Consider the following 10,867-nt stretch of genomic DNA (forward strand, 5'->3'; position numbering starts at 1 on the left):
TAATCTTTGTCTGAAGAGTGGGCTTCAGGAATGGTTTCAGTTCTGGGTTAACAGAGCATCTGAAGGCCATAGTTTCAGGGGTTATGCCAGTCTCTGTTAGATCAGTAAGTCTGTTCTTTTTATGTGAATTTGAGTCCTGCATCACACTTTTCTCCCACTGTGTCCAGGACTCTGTTGTGTTTCCTGTCAGGATGGTCACTGGTGGTAGCCAGACACCATCTAGTTCTGGTCTCAGGCAGGGGGAATCTCTGGTTTATGTAGTCCTTTAGTCTCTTGGGCTAATATTTTTTTTGTGTCTTTGATTTTCTTCATTAACCTTTGTTCCAAGTGGGATGGGACCAACTGATGCATCTTAGGTGGCCACTCCCAAGCTTTTAAAACCCCAGATGCCACTCACCAAGGTGGTATGCAGAACATTTTCTTAATTTTCTAATGCCAATTAACCTAGATGTCCCCCAAAACTATGGTCTCCAGGCCCCAGCACCAGCTACTCTGTGCCTCAAAGTGTTTCAATGTGTCCAAGAAACTTTTTAGCTTTTCTTTTGGTCCAGTTGGGCTGACCTCCTCTGTATTGTGTTGTCCTTCCCTTCACCGAAGCTGACCCTTTTCTACTAATTAGTGAATTTCCCTCTTGCCCCCTTCATAACCATCAAAGAATGTTTTTTTCTGTTTAAGCCTTTCCTTGAGTTCTTACAGTAGTGGTCTCATATTTGCTCTTTTATGACTAATCTTATTCAGCATAATGCCCTCCAGACTCATCCGTGTTGTAAGATGATTTGTGGATTCATCATTGTTCTTTATCGTTGTGTAGTTATTCACCATGTGTATGTACCATAATTATCCATTCATCTGTTGATGGGCACCTAGGTTGTTTCCATCTTTTTGCTACTGTGAACAATGCTGCAATGAACATAAGTGTGCATATGTCTATTCGTGTGACAGCTCTTATTTCTCTAGGATATACTCCTAGGAGTGGGATTGCTGGATCATGTTATTTCTATTTCTAGCTTTTTTTTGTTTTTTGTGTGCTTTAAGTGAAAGTTTACAAATGCAGTCAGTCCTCTCATACAAAAAATATGGAACGCTTCACAAATTTGTGTGTGATACTTAGCCAGGGGTCACACTAATCTCCTCAGTATCGTTCCAATTTTAGTATATGTGCTGCCGAAGTGAGCACTATTTCTAGCTTTTTAAGGAATCACCAAATTGTTTTCCATAGTGGTTGTACCATTTTCCATTCCCACCACTGTAAGTGTTCCAACCTCTTCACAATCTCTCCACCAATTATTGTTTTGTTTTTTGGATTAGTGCCAGCCTTGTTGGGGCGAGATGGTATCTCATTGTCATTCTGATTTGCATTTCTCTAGTGGCTAATAATCGTGAGCATTTCCACACGGTCTGTTAACTTCCTGAATGTCTTCTCTGGTAAAGTGTCTGTTCATACCTTTTGCCCATTTTTTTAATTCGATTATTGGCCTTTTTGTTGTTGAGATGTTGCAGTATTTTGTAGATTTTAGAGGTCACATACTTAATAGATATGTTATAGTGAAAATTTTTTCCCAGTCTGTAGGTTTTTCTTCTTACTCTTTTGGTGAAATCATTTGATGAACTTAAGTGTTTGATTTTTAGGAGCTCCCATTTATTGAGTTTCTCTTTTGGTGTTTGTGCATTATTAGTTATGATTTGTATACTACTTATGCCATGTATTAGGGCTCCCAGAGTTGTCCTTTTTTTTCTTCTTCCATGCTCTTTATCATTATAGGTTTTATTTTTAGGTCTTTCATCCATTTTGAGTTAGTTTTTGTGTGTGGTGTGAGGTATGAGTTCTGTTTCATTTTTCTGGGCAGATGAATATCCAGTTATACCAGCACCACTTATTAAAGAGAATGTCTTTTCCCCATTTAACGGACTTTGAGCTTTTGTCAAACATCAGGTCACTGTAGGGGGATGGATTTATATCTGGGTTCTCAATTCTGTTACATTGGTCTATTTATCTGTTGTTGTACAAGTACCAGGCTGTTTTGACTACCATGGTGGTATAATAGCTTCTAAAATCTGGTAGTGTGAGGTCTCCCACTTTGTTGTTCTTCAGTAAGGCTTTACTTATTCAGGGCCTCTCACCTTTCCATATGAAGTTGGTGACTTGTTTCTCCATCTTGTTAAAATATGCCATTGAAATATCGATCAGGATCTGTAGACTGCTTGGGGTGGAACTGACATTTTCACAATGTTGAGTCTTCTCATCCATGAGCATGGTATGTTCTTCCACTTATGTATTTTGATTTTTTACAGTTTGTAGTTTTCTTTGTATAGTTCTTTTAAGTCTCTGGTTAGACTTATTCCTAAATACTTTATCTTCTTGAGGGCTATTGCAAATGGTATTGATTTGGAGATTTCCTTTCAAAGTTTGTCTTTGGAAACTGAACTGATTTTTGTTTGTTGACCTTGTACTCTACAACTTTGCTAAATACCTTTATTAGCTCTGCAAGTTTTCTGGTGGATTCTCTGGGAGTTTCTACACATAGGATCACATCATCCGTGAAAAGAAATAATTTTACTTCTTTTCTAAACTGGATACCTTTTGCTTCTTTTTCTTGTCTCACTGCTCTGCCTAGGACTTCTAATACAATATTGCACAGAAGTGGTGAAAGCGGGCACCCTTGTATTCTTCCTCATTTCAAGGAAAAAGCTCTCAGTCTTTCTACATTAAGTATAATATTGGTTGTCAGCATTTCATATATGCCCTAAATTACACTGAGGAAATTTCCATTCTATTCCAATCTTCTTGAGAGTTTTCATCAAGAAACAGTATTCGATTTTATCAAATGCTTTTTCTGCATCCATAGACATGATCACGTGCTTCTTTTCCTTTGTTTTATTAATGTGATATACTATGTTCATTGATTTTCTAATGTTGGACCATCCCTGGATTCCTGAAATAAATCTCATTTGGTCATGGTGTATGACTCTTTTTATATGCTGTCGGGTTCTCTTTGCTAGTATTTTGTTGAGGATTTTTTGCATCTACATACATAGAGATATTGGCCTGCAGTTTTCTTTTCTTGTGATGTCTTTGTCTGGTTTTAGTAATAGTATTATGTTTGCTTCACAGAATGAATTAGGGAGTATTTCCCCTTCTCTATCTTTTGGAAGAGTTTAAACAGCATTGGTGTCAATTCTTCTCTAAATATTTGATAGAATTTCCCAGGGAAGCCATCTGGTCCAGGATTTTGTTTGTTGTTGGAAGGGAAGGTTTCTGATCACTGATTCAATCTCTTCCATTGTTATGGTTCTGCTGAGAATTTCTATTTCCCCTAGAGTCAGCTTGGGGACGTGGTGTGCTTCTTAAGAGTTTGTCCATTTCATCTAGGTTATCTAATTTGTTGCCATAAGTTGTTCATAATATTTTACCATATGAAGCCATAATTTGAATTTAGGCAGTCTTTCTCCAGAATACAAGATCTTGACTCTTATGCTATATTCCTTTCCTTGAGCAAGAAGGGACCTTGAGAATCATCTAGTTTTTTTTTTTTTTAAAGAGGCTTAGAGATGTCACATAACAAGCCTAAGGTCAGAGTTGGAATTAGGACCCATATGCACCCCCATCTGGTCCAGGGAAATTTTTGCATTATAACACACTGCCTCAAATGTCGTCTTTCCCATGAAGTCTCCCTTTATTTCTCCCTCTATGTCCTTTATCGCTTTCATGTGACTATTGCATCCTTAATTAATAAATATTGGTTAAATCTATCCACTCTCCATCTTTACCATCAACTCTAATCCAAGGCACCATCATCTCTTTATCTGGAATATTGCTATTGCCTTCTCTTTATCTTCTTTCTGGTCTGCCTGCATTACTTTTGTCCTTTCCAATCCACCCTCCACGAAATAGGATACTCTTTCCAAAGCATAGCTTGAACTAAATGATCAGCTTAAATCCTATAGGACAGAGCAAAAATGTCCCTGGATTTCCTAGGCTGAAATCTATACAGGTACAGACTGCCACATCTTTCTCCCATGGAGCAGCTGATGGGTTTAAACCACAGACCATTCAGTTAGCAGCCAAGTGCCAAAACAGTGCACCACCAGGACTCCTCTGTGGACACTAGTCAGACCAGTAATGAAGGAGTACCTTGTTTTCAACTTGCTATTTTTTCCTTATGAGCATAACTCCCTTGGGAAACTCACAGTGATGACAGAATTAAAGATTCAGGTATTCCTAGGCAAAAAGATCTAATTGCACACAAACCTCACTCTTTCTTCAAGGTTCACTGAATAATAAATGCAAAAGTAGATGAATGAATGAATGACATAAAAGAGGTAGCATGGAAAAAGAAAAGTGAAAGGAAAAAAAGAAAGCAAGTACATGTTTCAGTAAGGTTTTCTTTGGATCCAGAATTTGGACAGTCTTTTGTGGGAAGAACTACAGCCCTAGCATCCCCAGTCCTGCAGACTCTAATAAGCCCTCTTGGTGCTAGAGGCCATCCCAAGTTCCCCACATCTGAGAAAGTGTTGTCGAGCTTCTTCCCATATCTCTGTACCAAACTGCAGCAACAGGATCCTAATTTATATTTTTCCCAGTCTTTCGGCTTCCATTCACAGCTGTAGCAACCAGTAATGAAGGTGACATAGCAACGGTGGTTGAGGAAACGTGAGATCCATGTGCAAAATGTTTTCTGGCTTCTCGTCTTTTCACTCCTGGGCTCAGCTGCGTTCTTAAGCATGATTCACTCTTTTCCTGGAAGGATAAATAAAACAATCAGGATATAGTGCAGCTCCCTTAAATACGCTCACCCTATTCCACCATTCAACAGGATTCTATGGGAAGAGATGGATAAATAATGTTTATAATCAAAGACAATGCATTAGATTGGGGCAGAGGAATAGAGCTTTATCCTATCTTTCCCGCTAACTTGTTGAGTGTTTATGGCAGCAATCTAGATCTAGGTTTCCTTCCATTCTAGGTTTAGGTTTCTTGCCTCTAAAATGGGATCACGGCTAACAGCACTCTTTGACAAGATGGAAAAACTAATCACAAACTTTATATGGAAAGGAAATAGGCCCCAAATAAGCAAAGCATTACAGAAAAAAAAAGAACAAAGCAGGAGGCCTCACACTACCTGATCTCAGAACCTATGGTGGTCAAAACACCCTGGTACTGGTACAACAACAGACACATAGACTAATGGAACAGAACGGAGAACCCAGACGTAAATCCACTCACTTACGGTTAGCTGATTTTTGACAAAGACCAGAGTCCATTAAATGAGGAAAATGCAGTCTTTAACAAATAGTGCTGGCAAAAGTGGATGTCCACCCACAAAAAATTAAACAGGACCCATACCTCACACCACACATAAAAACTAGCTCAAAATGATCCAAAGACGTAAATATAAAACCTAAAACTATAAAGATTATGGAAGAAAAAATACTGACAAAGCTAGGGGCCCTAATACATGGCATACATACAATATAAGCCATAACTAACAATGCGCATACACCAGAAGATAAACTAGGTAACTGGGAGCTCTAAAAAATTAAACATTTATCCTCATCGAAAGATTTCACCAAAAGAGTAAAAACAGACCGGGAAAAAAATTTTGGCAATGACATATCTGACAACACTGTACTCTCTAAAATCTATAGAATATTTTAACACTTCAATAACAAAAACACAAATAATTCAATTTAAACATGGGAAAAGCTTACAAACAGACACTTCACCAAAAAAGAAATTTAGGCAGCTAACAAACACATGAGGAAATGCTCCAGATCGTTAGCCATTAGAGAAATGCAAAAGCAAAAAAAAAAAAAAATTACAATGAGATACCATCTCACCCCAACATTACTGGCACTAAAGAAAAAACAAACAAACAAACAGTAACAAATGTTGGAGAGGGTGCAGGGAGACTGGAACTCTTATGCATTGGTGGCAGGAATGTAAAATTGTACAACCAGTATGGAAAATATATGGTGCTTCTTTTAAAAGCTAGAAATAGAGATATCATATGATCCAGCAATCCCACTCCTCGAAATATATCCTAGAGAAGTAAAAGGCATCACACAAACAGACATACGCACACCATGTTCACTGCAGCATTATTCACAATAGCAAAAAGACGGAAACAACCTAAGTGCCCATCAACAGATGAATGGTTAAATAAATTATGGTACATACACACACTGGAATACTATGCAATGATAAAGAACAACGATGAATCCGCAAAGCATCTCACGATATGGATGAATCCAGAGGGCATTATGCAGAGCGGAATAAGTCAATCACAAAAGAACAAATATTGTATGCTACCACTATTATAAAAACCCAAAACAAGGTTTATACACAGGAAAAAAAAACAATCTTTGATGGTTATGAAGGAGGGCTGGGGTGGGAAGGGAAATCACTAACTAGACAGTTAAGACAAGTTAACTTTGGTGAAGGTAAAGACAACACACAATATAGGAAAAGGCAGCACAACTTGACCAAAGAAAAGTCACAGAAGCTTCCTAGACACATCCAAACACCTTGAGAGACTGAGTATCTGGAGCTGAGGGCCACAGACCATGATCTCAGGTGACATCTAGGTCAACTGGCATAACATAGTTCATGAAGAAAATGTTCTACATTCTATTTTGGTGAGTAGTGTCTGGGGTTTTAAAAGCTCGTGAGGAGACATCTAAGATACATTTATGGGTCTCATCCCATTTGGAGCAAAGAAGAATAAAGGAAACCAAAGACACAATGAAAATAGTAGTCCAAAGGACTAACGGACCACATGAACCACAGCCTCCAGCAGCCTGAGACCAGAAGAACTAGATGCTACACAGCTACCACCACTGACTGCTCTGACAGGGATCATAATAATAGGGTCCCACACAGAGCAGGAGAAAAATGCAGAAAGTAATTCAAATTCACGAAAAAAAAAAAGACCAGACTTACTGGTCTGACAGACTGGAGGAATCCCTGAGACTATGGACCCCCGGACACTCTGCTAACTCAGAACTGAAGCCAGTCCCAAAGTCTACCTTTCACTTAAAGATTACACAGGCCTATAAAACAAACAAACAACACATGTGAGGACCATGCTTCCTAGTTCATCAAGTACACTAGACTAAATGAGTAACACCTGCCCAAAAGCAAAGACAAGATGGAAAGAAGGGACAGGAAAACTGGACAAATGGACATGGAGTTCCCATGGTGGAAACAGAAAGGGGGAGAGTGATGACACACTGCAGGGATGGCAACCAAGGTCACAAAACAATTTGGGTATAAATTTTTGAGTGAAAAACTAATTTGAGCTATATATTTTCACCTAAAGCACAATAAAATTTAAAAATAATAATAAAATGGGACCAGAGTCCCTGTCCTAGACAACAAATAGATACTAAAGCATCAATGAGATAATATACATGAATGGGCTTTGCAAACTGTAATATGCTTTTGAAAAAATTAGAGACAAAAGTGAGGTACATGAAAAATACAACCCTTAACTAATAAATGATTCAGTCACATAGATGCCTTTCCTTTTTCTCCTCTCCCACATGGAATAAACTAGAGTTGAACTCAATTATCTATGACAGAGCACTGAAAACAGCAATAGGTCAAATAAGACAGCTTATTTTTTCTTTTCCAAAAAAGAAAGAAAAAAGTTCAGAGGTAAAGAACAAGGTATGTGGTATGTGGCATCACAATATCATTAGGGATCCAGACCTCTTCTAGCTTGCTGTTCCAACGTTCTCAGCACAGGGTTTCCTCGTCTGGGCCCAAAAATCGCTGCTCAAGCTATAACCACCATCCCAAAATCTAGCCAGCAGGCAGGAGGAAGGAATTCAGAAGGAAGCTTCTGTTATTTTAAGGACATTTACATAAGTTTGACTTGACATGTCACTACCAGACATGGGTTCTCTTACTATTTAAAAAAAAAAGTAAAGGAAAAACCAGTATTGAGGAAAATCTAGCAGTCTTTATTGCATTTTCTCACCCCACTGTGATAGTAAAAAGCTGTGCTCATACCACAGAACCTTTCACAGAATGTGTTCATTCAGCAGGGGAAGGGAGGTGGCAGGGAGAAAGTGTTTAAAAACAAATAAAAATCCTATGAAGGATCTTATCCCAGGCAATACTCTCCTTCTGAAAACTTTCTGTGATGCTCTGATCTGTTTGTTTCGTGAAAGGCACTCTGGAGTTGTGTTCAAGAGTGTATGGTAAAACTCCCACTTCTGGCCAAATGGCATAATGGGATAGGAGTTACCCTCCCATCAAACTGGGAAAAAAAGTATGAAACGATAGTTTCCAGACACTGGACAACAGGCAGTGAGGGACAGTGACTCCTGAGAGAAGAGAAACAAAGAAAATGAGTCTATGAATGCTTCACTTACAACCTGGATAGAGCTTCCAGGATGCAGCAGCAGGAGGGGCAGTGTAGGTACAGCCTGGTAGTCTCCCTGAACTGAAGAGACTGAAATTGCAGTTTGGGGAAGTAACGGTTCCTCCTACTCCTGAGTCTCCAGCTGAATATGATGCAGTCATGCAAAGAAATTAACTGAGGTTGGTGAAAGAACCACACAAAAGGAGATCACGAAAAAATTTCTAGGGCTCACACAGGACTAGGAATAGTTGGTGTTTCCACCAACCAGAGCAAAAAAACCCTGTATGGGGGAATTCAACACAGTACTCAGTAGAGTATTGCCTTAGTTAGTACGCTTATATTAAAGGCTGCTCTGATCTGGCCTAATGCCATGGATTGAATTGTGTCCCCCCAAAATATGGATCAACTTGGTTATGTCATGATTCCCAGTACTACATGATTGTCTACCACTTTGTCATCTCATGTGATTACCCTGTGTGTCGGAAATCCTATCACTATGATGTATTGAGATGAACTAGCAGCAGTGATATTGATGAGATCTACAAGATTAGATAGTGTCTTGAGCCAATCTCTTTTGGGATATAAAAGAGAGAAGCAAGCAAAGACACATGGGGACCTCATATGACAAAGAATGGGGAGCAGGAGCGTGCATCTATAAGACCTGGGGTCCCTGTGCTGAGAAGCTCCTCGACCAGAGGAAGACTGATGACAAGGACCTTCCTCCAGAGCTGACAGAGAAAGCCTTCCCCTGGAGCTGGTGCCCCAAATTTGGACCTGTAGCCTACTAGACTGTCAGATTATAACAACACTAGATGACTAAGACACCTAACGAAGCTTAATGGTACGCTTTAAAAGAATCAAAATATTTCTAAGCAACTTAGCAGTGATCTAGAACAAAGATCAAGAATATTTTGAGAAAGGCAATGCCAACATGGCACTATAGAGAGAAGCACCATGCTCTCCCTCTGCAGCAAAGACCCAGAAAACTAAGTAAAACAGATACAAACATCAATCCTGGTACCCTAAGTACCAGATGAAGGCATAGAAGAACTTGATCAAGCACTGAATGAAATAAGAAACTGACAGAGAACAGAGAATGAGGAGAGCTACGGAATGGAGGTCCCCTACCAACTAACATGGTTGGACTCGCCGTCTTTGACTACAGCCACCAAAGAATGCAGACAGGGAGCATGTGAAGGCAACTTCATGGTGGACCTCCCAACAGGAGACAGAGTACCTAGTAACCAGGGATACATGTTTTCCCATCCCCTACCCTTCTTCCCTGCAGGAGGCCTCCGCTGCTTGCCAACAGGTCACGGGTGCTTGGTCGGACAGATACCAGCTCACTGCCAGCCGGATTCGAAATCCTGGACCTCAGCCACCAAGGACTGCAGAGAGTACAGGAGGGCAACTATACGGAGTGCCCAGCAGGGGAAAGACTACCCAGTAACCAAGGATACTCATTTTCCCACCCCCCACCTTTCTTCCCTCCACGTTGCCTCTGCCACTTTCCAATGGGCCATGGTTGCTTAGCTGGAGAGACACCAGCTCACTGCTGCTGGGGACTGCCCTGCCCCACCAGCTGGCCCCTTCAATGCCTTTTGTTTTGTATTTTTGTTTGCCTTTTCTTTTTTTTTTTGCTTCTACCTGTGTCCCTTCTTTCCTTTCTCCCACTGAGCTAGCCTCATGTGCCATCCCCTCCCCTTCTTGGCAGGCTGTCATGTTTTTGGTTTGTTTCCTTTTCTTGTTTTTTCTCACCGTCTTTCCTTCCTTTCTCCCACAAACCCTGCCCTGTACACTGCCCTGCCCCTGCCCCTTCTTGAGGGCCTGTGCTGCACAGCTCATTTGGAGAGTCACTGCACACAGCTTCGCAGGGTCTGTGCCACTGTCACCAACCAGATCCCTCAGCGTCATTTTATTTACTTACCTATTGTTTTTGCTTTTTGTTCCCTCTGTCTTTCTTTCCTTTCTCCCAACCACCCAGCCCCATGCGCCACTGCCCCACACCTTGGCAGGCTATACTGTACTGCTTTGTTGAAGAACCACTACCACATGGCCGCCCCAGGTCAGCACTGCCCCCACAGGCTGGCTCCTTCAACGTCATATTTTTTATTTTTCTTTATCTTTCCTCTTCTCCTTTTCCTTCTCCCTCCCACCTAGGCCCTGCGTTGCCTCTGCCCCTTCCTGAAGGGCTATGCCATAGCACCTGGTGAGAAAGAGATCAGCTTGCCCCCACCCCAATTCCACTGCACCTCCAACAACTAGTTCCCCCACCATCATATTTTTTTGTTGTTGTTATTTATTTTTTTCATATTTTATTGATCTATTTTTTGTTTGTTGGTTTCTTCTCTCTCTTTCCCTTATTTTCTCCCACCCTCCTGGACGCATGTGCCACCCACACTCCTTCTCAATAGACAGATCCACACCGCTCAGCTAGAGAGCCATCAGCACATGGCCTCATCAGGTCTGCCCTACCACTACCCACCAAATCCTACTGC

General features: G+C 40.6%; 1 protein-coding gene and 1 non-coding gene across 2 annotated transcripts in view; both read right to left on the bottom strand.

Moving 5' to 3' along the window:
- LOC135232184 (glycerophosphodiester phosphodiesterase domain-containing protein 4-like) overlaps window positions 1–2,254 on the bottom strand; it is a 104,792-nt gene extending 102,538 nt beyond the window's left edge. The window contains exon 1 of the mRNA XM_064289519.1: window positions 2,122–2,254. Within this exon, the coding sequence (XP_064145589.1) occupies window positions 2,122–2,254 (133 nt within the window). The remainder of the gene's footprint in view (window positions 1–2,121) is intronic.
- On the bottom strand, window positions 1,071–1,177 carry LOC111752981 (U6 spliceosomal RNA). Its single transcript, XR_002787833.1, has one exon. It is a non-coding gene; the product is annotated as a U6 spliceosomal RNA (small nuclear RNA).
- Window positions 2,255–10,867: the final 8,613 nt, after the last annotated feature.

This window comes from Loxodonta africana, chromosome 7, assembly GCF_030014295.1.
Source record: "Loxodonta africana isolate mLoxAfr1 chromosome 7, mLoxAfr1.hap2, whole genome shotgun sequence".
In the NCBI taxonomy this organism is placed as follows: domain Eukaryota; kingdom Metazoa; phylum Chordata; class Mammalia; order Proboscidea; family Elephantidae; genus Loxodonta; species Loxodonta africana.